Genomic DNA, 21,628 nt, shown 5'->3' on the forward strand with positions numbered 1-21,628 from the left:
TGGCGCCTACTATTATGATGAGCATTGAATCATACTCTTGTCATAAAAACAACCTGAAAACAGAAATCTTGGACCATACGTTATACTACTAATTCAGTCAGGTTGGGCTTAATTCAACCGATTTTAGGGGGGGTGTGACATCGTGCTAACCTTAATTTGAGAATGTCTGGTGCATCTGGAAAGAAAAAGTTTGAGTAAATGTACACTTACACTAAAATTTATTCCTTCAAAGCTTGGGAAGATAATACAGAACATTAATCAATGGCCAAAACAAGGATCCATTCCAAAAGTTAAAGCATATAAACGAAAAATGGTTCAATAAAATATTATTTGCAAAATGGGTTCCTTCATACATATCAACTTATATCAAGGCAACTTAGAACCATGACAAACTGCTGCAAGATTCTTTAACGTTCTCCATATTTCCTTGCGCCTGATTCTTTCATATGAAGTGATTCATGAGCAGAACCTATATGACAATCCAACATATAACATCAAAACTGCCCACCTTAACGTGAAGGCTCAAACACAAGCGGGCTCAAGCAGTAGCTGTAGCACTCGAGTCCTGGCCGCTGGAATTGTTCTTGCGACCCCAGATGGAAGTGGTCTCAATAAGTTGATGAGGCACGAGCCGTCTTTCTCGCTTAGTGAGCTTCCGAAAGTTGTGAACCCTGAGCCTAGCTATCTCTGCTTCCTCTTCAGGAGTTATCTCTCTCACCACAACTGTTAGTCTGCACTCTGGTCGGACTTTCACTCCACATCTTCCTTTGGAATGATAGGAAACTCTCTTTTTGAAGAATCCCTTTCCTACAAATGCTTCAGCTGCAAGAAAGGTGGTAATGTAGGCCACATGAGCAGGATGAAAACAGAGTGACAAGGCAATTTCATTTCACATCATTACCAACGATGAGCCGATCTGGATCCATCCCATGATTATGTGATGCATTTGCTCGAGCTGAATGAATAACCTACAATGAGCAGAATTTTCGTGAAATGACATCTAAATTTTTCCTTCCCATAAAAGATAGAAATAGAATCTTGATAGACATTGAAAAGGCCTCGAATAAAAATTCAGAAGTTTCTGTGTATAAAATAAAGGTAAGAATAAACCAGAATAAAACACCGAAAAGGAAGGCCTAATAGATATGTGTTGCATCAGAAAATGACTCTAGGAAGCACCTACGAATGCAATTTCTTCGCCATTAGTCATTGCAAAGTCCAAACACCTTGGACTCTAGAAAGTTACGTTAAAATAGATATTCCCAAGGTCAACCACTGGAAAATAAGGAGAAAAAATACAAGAGGAAGAAGTGGATTGGATGAAAAAAAGAAACTCTTACGCGTGCCTGAGGACTTGAGAACCATTTAAATTCTCATCCTCACAGTCGGCACAAAAAATCCAAATGCCACGCACCTGGTATACAGTTTTGCAAGCCCTCTTCACTGTCACCTGCAACTGCAGCAATGCATCTTCAACTCGCATACCACGAACTAAAGCAGCGACCAAGTTGACCTTCTTCGGACTCTAAGAACAAGGTAGTCACAGTCATTTTTTAATGCATGTATGAAAAGGAAATGACTTTTCAGAACAGTATGATCATTTAGAAATGCAGGTCAGATACTTGAAACTTGGTTGAGATAAAGGTTATGAAATGCTCCCCAACCAGGTAAATGGGAGGCGAAGGAGCCATATGAATAAAACAACATTATTCACTTTTCAAATTATTATGACGGTCAATTTTGAGCTAACTGAAATCTTCATCTTGGTAAGGAACAATATATGGCCTCTTTGCAAAATCTCGTTAAATTTAAATAATGTTCTATTTCAGAACTATTTGACTCTCAACCAGTATAGTGTTCCACTTGATACGCTTTAGCAGGTGTTCAGTATATTGTCATCTTGAATGAAGATGTCGATGCTTGAGATACATGTCATCAAAGATATCATGTTGCCACAGGATGGAACCATTTGGGAAATATCTCTTAGCATAAAAAAAAAAAAGTATAAATCTCACATCATGACCTTTTCAAGTCATTAATTTTTTTTATATAAAAGCACTTGTATCCTTTCTAAGGCAACTTCTGCCAATTATTGACATCTTAAATACCATGGTATGTTATGCTGTAGAAACCTAAAGCATGGTATCCAGAATAACATCCAATGCAAAATAATAGTGAACCAAATACATTGTTATATATCCATAAATTTACTAGAATCATGATCCTCATTAGCACTACAAAAAGGAAAAAATGAAGAAGTTTACAAAATGCATAATTTGTGCATGATTGAAGATTGAGCACTTAAAATTATGCATATCTGAAAACTTCAAATAATCAGTTGATAAACGGTGAATGAAATAACTAATCCCATACCTGCTTTATTCCCTTCAATACAGCTTGAACTTTTGATGGCTTAACAACTGCTTTCTGCTTTTGGTCTTCGGTTTTTCCACTACCCAATGACAAAACCGGGGTTAATGGAGATGAAACAGGTGTTTCCTCAGAGGAATTTGCTAGCATCTTGGTTGAACTTGCAATTCCCTGTTATGAATTCAAGTAGATAGATATAATTATAACAATACAACTGCATCAACATATATCCTCAACAGACTGCTTTTAACAAGTTGGAAAATAAATCTGAACATACTTTCCTATGAAAATCTTGCCGTGTGAAGAATAAATTCTATGAAAACTGATTATTTCAAGGTGACAAAATAATCTTTTGAGGCGTGTGTAAACACTGGGTCCTCTGAAATATCAACTTACCTGATGTTGAAAGTTATACCAAAACGGCCTTGACATGCTGCCCAAGGGCATTCTCCATGCCGTCTGTACCTGACCTACACAAAAATGACTTTATCATAATCAGACCTCATAAATTCAGGTAATGCAAACCAGAAAACTTGCATGCTAACGGGGACAACAGAGCAAGTCGCAAAGTGATATAATAAAAGAGATAGAACAAAAACTGTAAAATACAATAGAAACTAACCATGTGTAAGTGACGACCCTATGCGAGAAATTACAGTTGTTGCAGCAATAACTTCATTGGCAGGGTTCGGCCTCTTCCCAATATGCCGAAGTATTGGGAGTATATGTCTCTGCCACTGCACCATAACCTTATGCCAGAAATGAATTCTTCCGCCGTAGTGTATCACAGCTGCCAAAAGAAGTAATGGCTGCCAATCACATTCACATTGAAAAGTATTTAAAGAAGCACGATATAACGAGAAGATCGGTGAATAGTGATTTCAAATGGGGGGAAAAAGATGCTGGTGAAAAGGGGATCTGGGTTTGTTGCGATTTTATTATAAGAAGTGTAAAATTTGCAGTCTGAACTGTAAGATGGAAGCTTACTGTTAACGGAGGTAGCTCCCTACTCAGAGCGGCGTCACCATCGGCCAAGGAAGAAAGACGAAAGGACTCAAAACGGAGCTTCATACTGCATTGGAGAATAGTCACTATGATTATTAGTGCGTCCCAAACAGTCCAGTTCAAGCCCATGTAGGCCCACAATGATTGGATCAAGCTATCATGTTGAAATGGACCTGCCCAGTTAAATAATCAACTATTAGCAAGCAAAAAATGGTTGCTACTTAGTTTCTTTTTCATAAAAATATTATTACTGACAAACATAAAAGTCACAAACAAGAAAGAAAATTGTTCAGCAAACATGTAATATCTTTGACAAGAACTCTAGCATGATTCGGACATGGAAGTTGTGCAGAAAGGATTTCATCACTATTGTTATTTATATTTTAATGAAATTCAACTTATTCATAGTTAAAACTTGATTATATGTACCAAGTAGATGTGACACATACGAGAGCGGTGCGGTTCCTTTAAGTTTCATTCCAGGGTTTAACTCCTGGAGGTGTGTAAGAAAAAAAAAATTACTTGAGAGAGAACAATTCCTTAAATAAGGTTTAAATTCTTTTAGAGATTAATTTCACGACTGCTAGCTGTGGAGATACTTTGAGAAAAAAACACTTGATTATATGTCATTTAAAAATATCTATTTTTGATCCAAAATATCTTTTTTTGGATCATTTAAAATATCTCAAATGACAACAGTGAGATTTTATATAATTAAAAGTCCATGGACACGAGAGGAACAAACCCAACGAGAGGAAGAAAAAAAATCATGGACAACCACACACTAAGCAACAGGGTGTAATGAATCAAAAGACTTCTTTCACTAACACTCCAGAATCATTGCCACAAAACGAAGCCATTTGAAGAATAGATCAGACGACAATACAGATAGTGGTCACTTTCTTGTTCCTAAAAACATCAGTGAGAGTCACTTTTCATAAGTTAAGATATAATTTTATTTTTAAACTATTCACAAAGAAGTAATGTTGTCCATAAACTACTCATTGTAGCAATATTACCCTTAAACTAATTAAATTGGAGCAATATTGCTATTGCCATTTAAACGTCCGTTGTTATAGTTAGTGGGGCTCACTTTTCATAAGTTAACTTGTAATTTTGTTTTTAAACTATTCTCAGAGGAACAATATTACTCTCGCTATTTAAAAATCATAAATATCCATTAACTATAGTTAATAGGACTTACTTTTCATTATCTCTCTCTAGTTGACATTGAATCAAGTTAGGATTTCAACTAGACTATAGCATTGTTGAATTGATTTTTGGGTAACCACTTTATGATGGTCTATGTATAAGCTTTTTGTTTATAATACATATGAGATAGTATAGTTATTTATAATAGTCAATTTTATAGGTTGATCCACTCAAGACAATAAGAAGCGATATTTTTACTCAAAATGTTGTTTATATGCTTTTTGTTGAATCAAGAGCTCTTCTTGTAGTATTGTCAACGTGAATTTATATTTCAACTATTGTCATATTTGTTGCTAAAAAAAATTATTATAAAAATTAAGTTTCTTTTCAATGTATAGTTCATAACTTGTTGGAATGTTGGTGGAGAATATCATGACACAGAGAAATGCTTTTACATGAATATTGGGTGTTAAAAAGGATGTGAATGGAATGGTACTAGTACAAAAAGTACTTTTTATTATCTCTCTCTAGCTAATAGACTTTTATGATTTTTAAACGGTGGGAGCAACATTACTCCGATTTAATTAGTTTGATAAGACATTGCCCTTTTGAGAGTAATTTAGAGGCAAAATTATACCTTAACCTATAAAAAGTGAGTTTCACTAACTACAGTTAATGAACATTTAAATAGCAGGGAAAATGTTGCTTCGATTTAATTAGTTTAGGAGCAACATTGCTTCTCTGAGAATAGTTTAGGGTAAAATTGCAACTTAACCCCTGGAGAGAATGGTGAATGGATGAAAAGTATGAGCCATGTTTGATCTATAAGATTTCTACATATGGAAATGGAATTGAACATGAAATTTGAATTTTAACATGTTTAGTATGCTAGCATCTGGATTCCCAAGAATTATGATTCTAACAAAATGGCCAAAATTGGATTCCATCACAAGCATAATGGAATTGGCTCAATTCACACAAAATCATCTCTTGGACATTTTGATCCTCACTGTCATCATCGTATTTGCCTTCATAAACCAACTTCATCCCCATCGCCAATATAACATCCTTAATTTTCAAACTGAGTTTTCAGTGTTTAAAAAGCGGTAAATTGGTAAAATTTTGAGAATAATAAGTTAATAATATTTTCAGACTACTAATGAGATTATTAGGTCATTAGATAGCCTTAAAAGAATATAAGATTGAAGTTTTAGTGAATTAGGCATCAAGTAAGGCCAAAATTCAATTTGGCCTTGCTATACCATCAGCCACGACAAATGCACCATGTGCCGTGGAAGATACGCAAAAATATTATTTTATTAGGTCATGCATACATTCAAAAACATAAGAGAAGGAAAGAGGAAATGGGAAGACCAACAAAGACTACTATTATAGCTGCTAAGGCATTATCTTACGGCACTTTAAGGGTGTTTTGAGCAAGAAACATCCTTGGGTAAGTTTCTTTTCACTTCCTTCTCCTTCTATGCGAGATTTTCATAGATTTAGGAATAATAGGTTATTATTTTTTGCTCCTCTTAGGTTTTAACTGAACCCATTGCATTCTTTGGGTCCTTAAGGGGTTAAATCAAGCTTCTAAACCTAAATTTATCAATTTCATAGTGATTTAAAATTTTTGGTTAGGGTTTAAACGAACCCTAGGTGAGAATTGAAAGATTGGGAGTAATGTGAGTGATGAATTGATGTTATCTGAGTGGGTAGGTGTTAAATAAAATTAATGGAGTATGTTGAAAATGTTACTTGTGTTTAAAAGGGAATTTGGGTACCCAACATCAGGCTAAAAAAGGGTTTAATTTGAGTTATAATTTACAATTAGTATTTACTCTTGTAGATTAAATATTGATCAAGCTAGATTAAGCTGGTGGTCTCTTATGGAGTTGGTAATTTACTAGGATAACCTTTTTGTGGTAAAAGTGTTAAGGTAATTAGATAATTTATTCATTTTACCTGTCTGTTTGAGTAGTTATAGGCTTGCAAAAATATATTGTTATTCTATCATGAAAATTTTGAATTATGCATGACTTGTTAATGTTTTGAAAAACTCATGCGAAATGGTATTAAACTAAAATGTTAATTTATACATAAAACCATTTTTACATGTATTTGTAAAAATTGCAAATTAGATATGAATATGGAATACCAGTATGTTGTACAATCATCTTTTGTGAATGATATGTATCATTGTTGTATAAGCATGATCATTATGAGAGGGTGAAGTTCACCTTAGAATTGTCATGGAATATTGTATGAAATCTATATAATACACTAGCACTGTAGAGACCCCAGTGCACAGTCTCTCTTGTTGAGAAGTTCCAGTACTATTTGAAATAGATTGAGCATACGATACCCTAAATATCTAAAAGGAGGAGAATTTGTACTCCAAAATGAGTGAAGGCGCCTTTGGCTGAGGCTGCCTTTCATTATTAGTGAGCTCAAGCCAATCCAATCATATGGCCTTAGTCTTATTGTGTTGTTAGCTTATAGATTTAGTCAGAGGAAATAAAGGAAGATATAATGTGGAGAATATTGATCATGCATTGTATGAGTTGTTTTATGATGATCATGTGTTTGTTAAGTATCTAATAAATGTTTTACTTGCCACTTCCCGCACTTATATGATATTCTTGTATACTTGAAAATATATTAGATTATTTGATTATTGAGCCCTTGACTCACCCCCATAGTTATATTTTATAAATGAAAATTCTGATAGTAGCAAAGGGAAGAAGGACTCTGTTGGGATTTGAGGAGCTTAAGTTTGTAAAACTCTTCTCCTTTCTTTGGGTGTTTTGTAATGAATTAATTGTATAAATATGCCAACTTAAGATTATATATTGTTTTAGGATCACTTTATAAGACTTTATTATTTGTGGATATCTCAGCCAAGGATAATATAATTGTAAAGGGTTGAGATACTAATGTAAGTATCGTTATTATTGGTGGTTACATGTGTTTGAATGGTTAAGAGATTATTATATGTGAAATTTTTCCACCCCTTAATCTATGTAAAATTAGGGTTTTATAGGCTATATTGTGTTTGGAATGTGTGTGATATTGTACAACTATTCAATTAGGTGTGTTGTGATCCAATTAAATTGGAAGTGATCCCAGAGTTATTGGCACTTGGTTATCAAGCTTGGACACCCTTAAGTTTATTTTGAAAGGAAAAGGGATAATTTTGTATCTAGTTGTCCAACTTTAACATGGTAAAGTATTTGGTTATAAAATCGGTGCTAATACTAGATAGCTTAAAGAGTTATGTGTGAGCACTTGAATTGCTCAAATTAGTTATCAGACGGTGAAATGACACATTTTAGAAGTTGTATCATGACAGTAGTAATGCACTATGGTGTATTGTACATTAAGAGGACTCTCTTCTCTAGGCTATCCACTATAGTAGATGACACATGCATCGTGGTGGATGGTGTAATTTAAGAAGTTCCTAAATTGCCCTCCTTTGATCATTGAATGGCTTAATTTATGTTTCAATGCTTTTGTTACTTCTTTTCACTTTATTTTAAACTATGGTTTGAACTCAAACATTCTTTCAAAAAGGTTTTTTGGAATCCCAAAGTTTTAAATTTGATTTTAAACCCTTGTGTTATGATAACCTAATATAAGGAATTAATTAATCTTGATTATCATAATAGTAGTGTGTGTTATGTTCTAGTAATGTCACGGTGGACATTACAGCCAACATCTCGTCCATGAATCTAACCTCTTTGTTGCCTCCACTCAAAAGTTGTGAATCTAAGAGAAGAGTTGTCAAACATTCATCGATGATGACAGTGATCTTAGTGGTTGTGGAATTGATGGCCGAATGAGTTGTAACTGGCGTCAGTAGTGATTGATGGCAAGATAGAAGTTGATTCTTCCTACCTAGCAATGTCTTAACTTTGATTTTCCTCTATCTAGGAATGTCTTCAACCTTTTGTCTATCTCTACCTTCTGTCTCAATCGTTGGCAGTATTCTTGCTTTAAAACTTCCCAAATGATGTTTTGTTCCATGTTCTTGTTTCTACCTTAAAGTTTCAAATTCTAGGCAATTTTTGGTCTGTTATGAAGCAAATTTGCTAGATGTTATGACTTATGAGTATGGTGGGAAGTAGTGTAGCACTATATTTAGTTGAAAGGGGTAGAGGAATTTTAATAAAAGAAAGAGAAGGTAAAGAGAAGGAGGGTGGAGAATCCTCCCAATCCCTTCAATTTTCCTTCCCCTCCCTTCTGCTAAACAAGAGGAAGGAAGAGGTCAAATAGAGTGTCAAAGTCGTGAATAAAGAGAAGGTAGGAGTTTCTTGCCTTTTTATTTTTCTTTCTATAACAAGGAACATTTTGGTATTTTTTTTAATTTAAAAGGCATATAATTGTTAAAATTATATTAGGATTTTATTTTTATACCAAATAAATTTTTATAACCCAATTCTCTTCAAATTTTAATTTTATTAAAAATCCTTCCATCATGTCAAACAATGTCTAAATGCACAACTACATTGGCCAAAAAGAAAAAAGAAAAATAAAAATGATAATAAAATCTCCTTGAATTATATAAATGATAATTTGGTCCCTTAAAATGTTATAATTTTACTAAAATCTCTAAAAACTTTTATGTCAATCAATTTTAAAGTGAAAAGATCATTTTATTCATATTGGCAAGTTGTGATTATTGTTCAATTTTTGCGATTCTTTAAATAAAGGTTGTTATTTATTAAACAAAAGTTATAATTGAGGCTTGTTATTTTGAAAACTTATTTAACAATAGTAGAAATTATACTCGACAATTTATGATTTCTTGTTCAATTTTTATAATTCAAAAAACAAAAGTTGTTATTGAGAATTATTTTTCAATAATAAAAATTATACTTAACAAGTTGTGATTTCTTATTTAGCATTGTGGTTTACAAAACAAAAGCTATTATTCCTTAAGCAAAAATTGTGATTTGGATTTATTATTTTCAATAAGGGTAAAATAATTTTTTTCAAAAATTTATTGACATAAAAATCTCTATAAACTTCAGTAAAATTATAATATTTTTAAGATTATATTGTTATTTATATAATTTGAGAAATTTTAATGTCATTTAAAAAAAATGCTCCTACAGCTAGATATTAAATAATAAATATCACCACTCATCTACTTTTTGAAAGAATTATCTCTTTGTGAGAAATTCATATTTATGTTATCCATAAACCTTTGTTAAAAAAACGAAAGTAAAATAAATCAACACAAAAATACATATATGTATATAATTTGCTGATGCATCTATGTAGTTCATATAAACTACTAAATTGAAAATTGAGTTGAATACAACCCGGTCCCTGACTTGGTTTGCAAAATTTTATACGAACTGCGACTAAATTAAAATTAAAGTCCTCTTCTAACATACACAGCAACGACAATCAATCAAATCCAGGGGGCTAAGGAGGTAATTAAACGCGTATGCATTTGAGGGAAATTCACAATCACAATCAAGGGCCCTCAAGACAATTAATTACACTGTAAAATTAAAATGTTTTTATATGACTTTGTAAAATCAAAATACCAACTTTATCATGAAAAGACAAAAATACATTTCATATACATATTATATAATCTTTTAATAATAATTTTTTATTTGAAAAAAATAAATTTCATTCACATTTTAACAACAATCAATTTTATTATTAACAACTCAAAAACATTAATTTGGTGGTGGAAAAAAACAAATATTATGATTTGATAAACAAATCTCCATTTAAAAAAAAGAATCTCATTTTCATTCTAATAACAACTAATTTCATTATTAATAACTTCAAAAAATTAACTTAGTGATAAAGGAAAATAAGTGTTGTGATTTGGCGAGTAAGTCCCATTTTTCATTCTAACAGTAATTAATTCTTTTATTAGCAACTCCAGAATATTAATTTAATAGAAAAATTATTATAATTTGATGAATAAGTCTCCATTAAAAAAAAAATCTCATTCTCATTCTAACAACAATTAATTCTCTTGTCACTACAAAAATACATTAAGGATATTTTTTCTTTTCACAATAATATTTAATTACATTTAGATCTTTTGATCTTGTAGAGTAATATTACAATCCTTTGGTCCAGCAACGTGATTAATTGTCTTTGGGGTCATTAATTGTGATTTTCCCATGCATTGTATCCACAGAGTTGAAAAATCTGGAGTAATTACTCGCAAGGACAAAAAGGAGTTGAAACTCTTTGTGTGGCTTACAAAGTCTTAGAGGCACAATCATGTGGTCATTGTCATATTATGATTTTTTCATTGAACAAGTCTTAACTGCCGACTACTGTTAGCGAGTGGGACAATCGCGAATTTATTGAAACTGGGGCCGTCTCCCACTGCTTGAAATGTTCCGCTTGCAGGTCTTTTTAATTTTTTTATTTTTTATGTTTAAAAAATAAAATTTTATTTTTAAAAAATTAAAAATTATTTAAGTAAAAATATTTTATAAAAAATATATTTTAAAAATATATTCAAACAATAGTTAAAAGTAAATTTTTAAAACGTAACTATTTAAAATTTTTAAAAAATATATTTAAAAAGTAAGATATTATTTGATCATACTATCCTAAATTTAATTTTTTATTTTTATATAAAAATGATTAATTTATTAAAAATATAATTATTATTTTAATAATAATAATTAAGTATCAAGTTTTTAACATTATAAATTGAATAATTAATCATGTTATTTTTTAGCATTAATGTATAATACAAAATATAAATTTTTATCACATTTTTTAAAATTATAAATTAAAAAAATACAAATAACTAAAGATTAAATTTTTAGAATTATAGATTAAAATTTATGTTGTTTAAAATTTTTAGCACACTTTTTAAATATTTTAAATATATTACATTTGTATAATAAAAATTACAAATCATTATAAATTAATGTCCTTTTTGATAATTGTTCATTCAAAAGCACATTTCACTATTACAAACCAAATAATTTTTAGTATATTAAATTAAATTTTAAAAAAATATATTCAAATATAAATTTTATTACAATAATTAATTTTTATTAAATGAATTTTTATTAAATAAATTTTTAATAAACTAAAAATCAAGGACACATATAGATGCCGTGCTTACATAGGGTAGCTTCTGATATTATTTTATTTTTTATATATATGTCAACTTCGGAGGAAACATTTGGCAAGCTCTAAAGCAAGCGTTCCGTGGTTTTATTGCTTCAAATAATGACACTAATTTTCTTTTTTAAGTATCATATCTTCAATTTTTTTAAAAAGTTAAATATAATCTAATGCAGGATTAAGTTTTTCTAGTGATCTTATAGAGTTGAGTTATCCAGTAATTCTTGATTCAATTGGTTAAAAGAATATCTCTTAATATATAATTATGTCAAATAAAAACGTCAATAACATCTTCGAAGTATCATATTAAACTGATATGGGTAATAATAGTGACACACAATGAGATTTAAATTAATCTAAACAGATGATGATAATATTCCAAATTTCTCATAATATCGAGTCATGAAATAAAAAAAAATGAGTTGAACTATCCTAAAAATTGATTTAACTCAATTGATTAATGAAAAAATGACAATTAGGTATCGCCAGACATGACAATTATTTCTAGTTCCTAAAAAATAAGTCTTTTTCTGAAATGACATATATGTCCTTGCTTAAAAATTTATAAGTTAAGTCCAACAATTAAAAATTGGTTGTTATTTTCTTTGGGAAAATGACAAATTTTTTTTAGGAAAATGCTAAAATGAAATAGCAAATAATTATTTCATTTTGCAATATTAATTGTTACTTTTTTTATCGGTTTTATATTTTAAAGAATTTCACAAACTAATTCAAAAAATTGGAATAAAGCCCGATGAGATTCTTGGTTTGAAAAAAAAAAAAAAAAAAAAGCTCGATGAGATTAAAATGTAAGGACAACATGAATAGCGACAGGACAGGTTGCTTATCAAGTATCTCTGTCATGATAATGATTACTGGAAGGCAAAGATTAGTTTAATGGACAAACCTACTTGGCTCGGGAGTGGGGTTCTTCCCTTTATTTTATCTTCTTTTCCCTCCTTCCCATAGCGTAGGGACTGGGGGCAAGAAGAAAATTACACATAATTCTAAAATATCACTTGCCCCTTTTAAAAATTTACATTTTCCCCCAACTAAAAAAAATTGTATGTTTCACCCCATTTATTTTTTAAAAATACAAAACATTTGTATCTATAGATATTGTTTTCTATTAAATGGTTATAAAGATATGCTAGTTCCTTAGTAATTAATTTTAGTAACTATTATTTTTATATTAATTTAATAAACTCTTAAAAATATATTTAAATAAAATTATGACAGTTATATTGGGAAAATTTCTTAAACAGACTTGACCATGTAATTTCCCAAATAACTTTATCTTTTAAATATATATTATGATAGAAAAGAGTCTAAAATTCACACATATTTTTCACAATTTATGTAATTTTCCAAACAACTATATCCATTAAACATATACAATGATAGAAAAGAATTTATTATAGAAATAAAGAGTAAAATTTATTTTTAAAAATACTATCATGGTAAATAAAGGTTTATCACAGTAGAAAAGACTTTAGATAATATTTCAAAACTCTATCATGGCACAAAATGGGTTAACATGGTAATTGAAAGTTAAAATTATTTTATAAAAGCTTGTGATGGTAGAAATAGTTTTTCTTACAAATAAAACATTTTTCAAATTGAACTATCATGGTAGAAAATATTAAACATAACAAAATAGAATTATCATGATAAATAAGGAAGTAAATAATTTAAATAAATAACTACTAATATAAATCTAAGATAAATAAAGTGTACTTCAGGAATCCTATTAAAAATAAGTATTTAAATTCAATAAAATGATAGAAAAGGTAATTAAATATGAAGCATGGTTCCTAGAAGGTTAAATTTTTCAAAAGTAAGTTTATCATAGGTAAAAAGGGCCAATTTCAATGGTTAAAGACTTAACTTGGGCAATTTTGAAAAATTTTGTATGGCACAAAGAGAAAAATTCACCTTTTGTGATGTATTTCGCAGCATACACAATATATGTCGTGGTGTATGATACTACATTAGTAAAATGACAATATGAACAATAACAACAAACTTCAAATGAGTATAATTTTCTCTAAAATTTCAAAATTGAGTTATTCAAGTATTTACAAAAAAATTATAAAATAATCTAGCTAATGACGTTAGTGGGTACAAAAATTTCTCTATATGAGAATTTTATCTTCGAATTCTCATTATGTGCCAAAGTATACTTTTTTCTCAAACCAGCACCCTTCCAAAACTAGCACCAAAGCCAAAGCTTAAATGTGAACAACTTGACCACACATCAAACATGTTGGACAACACATAAAATATAAGTATTCACTAATTATATGCAAACTCTCATAATTGGATTACAGCCACCCAAAACTACATAACTTATCACAAGCTAATAATTTACTTCAAGCTCATTGTAAAGCATTTAGCCACATCAAAGCACAAAAATTATCTTATGACAAACAAATATGAGTTTAATCAAAAATAAAGAGTTATATACTCGATTACATAAATTATGCCCTAAAGTTGGCAAATACATATAATTCAAGCAAAAAGAGGCCAACTCAATCTTATGGTATCCATACACACCAACTACATTTTGGGTGCTTCTTTGATTGGACCCTTTCCTGTAAAAAATATTAATTACAAGGAATGAAACACAAAGGTTCTAATAACCAAAACTAATATGTAATGATGCAAACAATAAAACTAATCATGTGATTACTAAGTAGGCATACAAGATTATTTTTCAAGCATATGTCATTCAAACAATCAAGAAAAAAATAATTTGCATGACTATACTTTATACCCCTCCATGCATCAGCTCAGAACTAAAGAACCTAACTAAAAGTGAGTTAGTCGAAGCTACTAGCCACCAATTAAGCCCAATGAGAGCTTATCATGTGGTAGGTAATCTCTTGACAAAATTCCCAGCATCACATATTTCAAAGCAAACCTAACAAATCATGCATATTTCAATCATTTTAGCACAAAAACATATCCAAACAAAGACATGCTTCTACAAAATAGTTATACCAAACATAGTATTCATGTACAATTCATCCCATTTGGCAATTAATTTTCCAAACAAGAATATATATATTTTTGCCACACATAACATGATTTACATAGCATAATAAATTCACACATAATCAATCACACTCACATCCCATCACATATTAACAATTGTTACTTATCCTTGCTAATAGAGCTCCCCGAACAAATGGATTGTCACCTTCAACAGTGTCAATGTCATGATTTACAAATAATATGACATTAATTATTATTAATACAATTCTAATCATATCTAATTAAAGTGTTTATATACTAATCACACTCTAATTATAGGGTTATTTTAATTACACTGTTATAAAAATGCAAATTAGTGAGAAATCATCTATTCCTCTCTAAAACACCAAACTAGAGAGGAAATTAGAAAGAGATATTGATTTCATAACTTGACTTAAAATTAGCAAGGAAAATATTAAGAAACTGTCAATCCCTTTTTAAAATGAGAGAATTAGTGAGGGATTGTCAATCTTTTTTTAAAATAAGACAATTAGTGAGAAAAATAGCGAGAGACTATTAATTTCTCTCTAAAATAAGAGAATTTGCAAGAAAAATAGCAAGAGACTATCAATCTCTCTCTAAAATAAGACAATTAGTGAGAAAAATACAAATAGATTACTAATTCCTCTCTAAGATAAGATAATTAGCAAGAAAATAATGAAAAAACTATCAATCCCTCTCTAAAATAATATAATTAATGAGGGATTTAGCAAGTGATTATATCTCTAGCTAATTACTGAAAAAAAAATTTTGGCAATGACTTTTAATTATATATTTAATTATTTTTATTTAAAAATAAAATTTAAATTTAAAAATTAACTAAAATGTTCATAATAAAATTATTTAATATTTAATATTTTCTTTATTTTGAGTTCATTTTTCATTAATAAAATAATAATTTATTAAAAATATAATATAAAGAATAATAAATAAAATATAAATATTTTTAACATATTAATAATTGAAAATAAAATTTAATATGCATACACGTCTGTATTTTTATAATATATTTATGTAATTAAATAATATATATTTAATTTATCATATAATGACTGTAAGTATCTTTCAATTCAATTGACAAAAAAAAAAGTATAAAGCTTGAAAAGTATAAGGTTAAGGGTTCAAGTCTTAACTTTAGCATAAATATAATAAATATATGACATGATAAGGAGTCAGTGACACGTCACAATATGGATAATAGCATATCATGAATTACGGCATATGTGGCAGGTGATGAGGTAAGAAGATGATAGGTGATATGGTGATCGACGAGGTACGATGTTGTTGGTGACATGTTGTAACACACCAATTTTTTTTAATATAATTTAACTCAATCATAGTTGGATTACAGCCACCCAACACATTTTATATCAATAAATTTTATATAAAAATATTTTATAATTGGCTTAAACTTGCACAATACAATATTTCAGATAAATTTTTACCTCCCACATGCCATTAGGCTAAATCACATTTGTCCATTCTTATACTCCCAACAAGTAAATTAAATCACATTTGTCCATTCTTATACTCCCAACAAGTAAAATAAATAATTTAGTCAATTTTTAAAATAAGCCAGTTATTTGGCATCATAATCATGCCATTTTAACAAATCCCAAGTAAACCAAATATTAAAATTACAGTCATCCAAAGTATACCAAAAATATAAATATTTGAAAGGCATAATTACATTTATATATTCATATAATTGTCAATAAACAAAAAGTCTCAATATTGACAATATAACACATTATAAATCATAAATCAAATATCTAAAAGAGATAGTGGATCTATGCCACTAAGCCTCTAGGACTCCTCCACGTGTCACTCGTGGCTCTTCTCCTAAAAATTGTTAACCACATAATGAGACTCAAAAGTCTCAGTAACCAATACTAATTTATTATAGTATGTACAAACAGTTAAGTGTGTGCTTACTAAGTGGGAACCAAAAATAATATAATTCTCACAAAATATAAGAAATATTACAATACACACAAATAACCATCCTTATATCCCTCAATTAACCTCGAGTCGTAACTCTCACTCGGTGCTAAATTACCCGACCAAAGGAAGATTAGCCCGAGCCCTTGCAAGCCACTTATTAAGCTTCAATAGGGGCGTACCACGTGGCACATAAATACAACAACAATAGCAAGTCTCCTAACACCTCCCACAATAATCAAACAAATTCATAATAATATTTCACAATTATACAATATTACAAAATTCATAATTTTCTCAATAATCACCCAATTAACATGAAGTAACACTAATCACAAATTAAAAGCATGGTACCTCGTGGCTTTTTCAATAAATTATTCCTTATAATTTCTCTCCCACCACAATCTTCACCAATAACACAATCTACAAATAACATATTATTTATAAATATTAGTTTCAATTTTTTGAAACTAATAAAATAATTCTAATAATAGAATTAAAATATAACATAATTCTTAATCTCAATCTTAATACAATTTAGAGTCAATACTATTAAGTAAAATTTTTAACTCCTCTTATAGTCATCAATAAATATTAATAATCTAAAAATTAACTTCTAAACTAATTTTTATTATCAAAATTTTCTTTTTATTTTATAAATTCGCACCTAAAATACTCAAAATTAAAAATCAAGTATCTAGCTTAGAATCATAATCCTATAGCCATAATAATTCATTTCTCATCCCAAATAATCATCTAAACCTCAATAAATTAACATATATTTTTAAATCTAGTTTAGAATTTGATTCATAAACCACAAATTCAAAGATCATCAACAAATTTATACTCTAGAACATTTATTATACTACTAATAACTTTATAAATCATATTTATTCAATATAAATTCATCCCTCTTCCAGATCTTAAATTTCTACTACCACAAAATCAGAAATCAAAGAGGAAGAATGACTAAGAAATTTTTTTAGAACACTTACTCAGTCTTGAAAAACTTGAAATCACGCCCTAAATATCCTATTAAAACTCTTACCTTAAAATTCAGATCTTTCACACCAGCGACTCGCATTCTCTCTGCTCAGCTCGCGCATAGGAAAAGAATTGAAGAAACGAAAGGAAACAGGTGAGTTTTTATAAAAATTTAGTGGGACCCACATTTTTTTTTTATTTCTTCTTCCTCTCTCTTCTTTTCTTTTTTTATTATTTTACATGTAATCATTACGCACCAAAAGCAATTTTGTTGTTCTTCTTCTTCCTTTTTTTTTTCCCATACCTTTTCTCTTTCTTTTTTATAATAATAATAATAATTTAATAATATTTACTTATTTTTTAATTAATTAATTTTTTTTATTTTAATTTAGAATTATATCCTAAATTAGATTTAATAATCATTTTTTACTAATTTGCTTACCTCTAAATATTTTTTAAAATTTCTATTAACTCAAATTAACTATTAAAATTTAAATTGAGATATTACACATGTCACAAATTGACACACACATGACGGGTGATATGGCATCATTATTTTTAAATATAGGCATATTTAGTGAGAGATTAGACTAATCCCTCTCTAAATTATCAAATTTTAAATAGTATTAACAAGAGAAATACGATCTCTCGCTAAATTTAACGAGTCTTTTTTAAGTTACGAATTTAGTGAGGAACAACATTCTTTGCTAAAACACAATTTAGCTAAGGAAAATGGTTCCATTTTTCCAGCATTGTTAACCTAATTAACCCAAACACTTAAATCATCATATTAATCTTTTTTTAACCTTAAGTTCTTAATATACCTCTCAATCACAAATTAAACTTCTAAATACTCAAATTATCACAAATCATCATCCTCTTAATCTAGGGTTATTAATCTATCCTATTACCTTAAACACCTTTAAAATAACTTAAACTACACTTATTTAACCTCAAAGCACCCATAAATTTTGAACCCCAGGGGCTAGTTAGCATTGAAAATAAAGCCCTAACAACATCCTTGAAGATATTTACATTAAAAATGAAGAGAGAAGTTTAGAGAAGGGGTTAGGATGATTATCTTAGGATTTTTGAAGTTCAAATTTGTGCACAATAATGGCTCTAGGTCAAATCCTAGTGGAGCAATAAATTTTTGCACTTAACCTCACCCAAGTCTCCTTCTTCTGTTTGATTTTGAGCTGAAGTAATAAGTGTTGAAAATGCATCATATGCTGCAACATATGATACAGTAATGTAAAATCTCACTTAAACCTAATAATTTGGGTCCAAACCAGTTTAATACCTATTCTAAATCCCAAATAACCCTCGTGCATGATCTTAGGCCCAATTTAAATCATAATTAAGAGCCTAAATAATTGATTAATATCCATAAACCTCAATCAATATAAATCCTCAATTAAATTCTCAAAATACATATTTCTTCAATTAAATCCTCAAATGCACACATTTTCTCAATTAAATCCTTAAGTACCCATATTTTCTCATTTAAGAATAATTCATCAAATTAAATTCCTCTAATTATCCACAACTTTCACAATTTAATTGTTAAATAAAATTTAAAATGTTACAAAAATATCAATGGATATTATAAAAAAAACATAGACAAAAAGGAATCACAGCATCTATTTCTTCAATTTTCTTGAAAACACTATTGGATTTTTTGAAATTTTCTCATTTTTTCATAAAAACACTAAGGGATATTCTAAAAACACTAATGAATATTCTTAATAATCATTATTACATTGTTATACATGAACTTTAATTACACCAACTTAAAAGTATGAAAAACAATTGAATATTAACAAATTCATTTATAATGAAATAATAACATGTTCTTGCATCCCTTAATAATATAAATTACATTACATTATAATGGATTGCAAGTATGTCAATCTAAGCTCCTTCAAACAAATTGTCAATACAAACTTAGCTTCATCACAAATGCTCCATTTCATATTCCAATCTAAGCTCTCTCAAACAAATTGTGAGTTCCATTAATGCTAACATGACACTCATCTTGACTCGCCACATCAATATTGACTGGTTCCAAAATTATAAAAATATGGTAGTTTTCTTTAATTTAACGATGAGAATTTAGGCACTCAAAAATTAAAAATTAAAAGGAGTTTTCATGTATTTTAAAATTTATGATATTATTTGTGCAATAATTTACGTTCTAGTGATGTTTATTAACCCTTCTTCAAGCCTATGCATGGTAACGCAAGCAACATCTTTTGAGAAGGAGTCGACGCTTTTATCAAAATTTATAAATTAAGAAGCGTTTTTACGTAGAAGTTAAGTTTCATTATTTGCCTAATGATTGGGGAGCAATGGCCCACTAAAACCAATTTTCATTGTTTTACGCTCCTTTTCCTTTCTCTTCTTTTCTTTGTTCCCACTTTTTTAATATAAGTGTAAGGTCACAAAAATTCATGCAAAAAGATAAGTGTAAGGTGATATGGTGAATCAACAAATTTTTTGCTAGGTAACGTTTGGATATATTTAAATTTATTTTAATTAAAATTTCATATTATAATCCATATATTTAAAATTAATTCTATAAATTTTAAAGGTGAAAAATAGAAGAGCTAATATTTGAAACGAAAACAGAAGATTGAAGGTGATGAACTTATTTCCTTTTTTAATTGGTCAGAGGTGAGGACAAGAAATGAGATGAATGACTAGAGTAACAAAGACACTGATAATAAAAATGTGAAAAAAGGAGAAAAAGTTTTGAATAGCTAAAATCTGAAACTATAAAACAGTTATAATAAAACATGTTATCAGAATCCATAAACTTTTACATATCCAAATGATAATTTTAATTTAAATTTAAATTCAAATCTACTAGATAATTGAAGATTATAAGACTAAAGTTGTCATAAGATACCTTATTAGGTAAATAATCAGTGAATTTATTTAGTTTCTCTCTACAAATAGATCTCCTTTTTTTCTTTTTCTTCTTTCCCACTCCTTTGCTTTCCTGCCGGAGTTGAAAGTACAAGTTTAACACAAATTATACAAATTATTAGTATTTAGATAATTTAAAAAACTTGTTCTTTTTAATTTTTACTAATATATTTGGACGGAGGGGAACTATTCATCAGTTTACGAGTAGATGGGAACAAGAAAGTGGTTTTTGGCTGGCGGCATCCGCAAGTCAGCAAAGCTGGCGGGGCATATTTGCATTTGAAGCATAAAAAAAGTGGGACCTATCATTATTTGGTTTGAACCATCCAAAAATATACTCATTGAGATTCAATAGTAAAAATTTTCAGATTTTTTTTTATAATTTCAAATGGTTCAATAGTAAACAAAGTGGGACCTTTTAGGTTTAAATTTTGACTTTTTTTTATAATTTCAATGATTTTTAAAATTTTATGGTCAAAATTTGTTGTCTTGGTTATGCATTATAATATAAAAATTATAAATTCATGAATTAATAAAAAGGATTTATATATATTTTAAAAAAGCTTTATCATTTAAAAAAAAGACTCCTTCAACAAAAGTAAACTACAGGAAGGATTTGTATAATATAAAAAAAAAATTTTCGGGAAAAAAAAACTGCTCTATTGTAAACGTATCACGAAACATAATGGCTAGTGGCTTAACGGTATTTTATAGTAGTTTATCTTTAATTAAAAATACAAAAATAATAAAAAAGATATAAACGACAAATAAAGCCATCAGCCTGGACCAATTTTCAGGTAAAAAAAGTTTTCAAAAAAAGCTTCATCATTTTAGTTAATATATAATTTAAATTTTAAACTATATGTCACAAGACGATTTGAACTCTAAAATTTTAAAAAGTGTGAAATCTTAAACAATTAAAGTCAAAATAATTTAATTTTTATTATTAAATTTAAACAAACGTCCTTAAATTAAAGTTTAATATATAATTTTACCAAATGAATTTAATTATTTGGATTTTGAATGGTGCTTTTAAGAATTTAGTATTTAAATTATCTTTAAATCTATAATTTAAGATTTAAAT

At 28.8% G+C, this 21,628-nt stretch overlaps 1 protein-coding gene across 3 annotated transcripts; it reads right to left on the reverse strand.

Annotated features, from left to right (window-relative positions):
• Positions 1-206: 206 nt before the first annotated feature.
• On the reverse strand, positions 207-3,473 carry LOC129285018 (uncharacterized). Of its 3 annotated transcripts, none has more exons than XM_054920575.1 (7): positions 3,358-3,473; positions 2,993-3,160; positions 2,767-2,840; positions 2,374-2,541; positions 1,415-1,525; positions 902-968; positions 207-822 (listed from the first exon to the last, which is right to left on the reverse strand). In XM_054920575.1, the coding sequence occupies exons 2-7, from the start codon at positions 3,114-3,116 to the stop codon at positions 539-541; spliced, it is 828 nt and encodes a 275-aa protein (XP_054776550.1). In that variant the 5' UTR covers positions 3,117-3,160; positions 3,358-3,473; the 3' UTR covers positions 207-538. The 3 variants fall into 3 exon arrangements, with proteins under 3 accessions (XP_054776550.1, XP_054776543.1, XP_054776534.1); XM_054920568.1 differs by having other exon boundaries at positions 2,767-2,839; positions 3,010-3,179; positions 3,358-3,447; XM_054920559.1 differs by having other exon boundaries at positions 2,993-3,179; positions 3,358-3,447.
• Between the last annotated feature and the right edge of the window lie 18,155 nt (positions 3,474-21,628).

Source organism: Prosopis cineraria, unplaced genomic scaffold (assembly GCF_029017545.1).
Source record: "Prosopis cineraria cultivar Desert tree isolate PC_DT_omini unplaced genomic scaffold, ASM2901754v1 PC1, whole genome shotgun sequence".
Classification (NCBI taxonomy): domain Eukaryota; kingdom Viridiplantae; phylum Streptophyta; class Magnoliopsida; order Fabales; family Fabaceae; genus Prosopis; species Prosopis cineraria.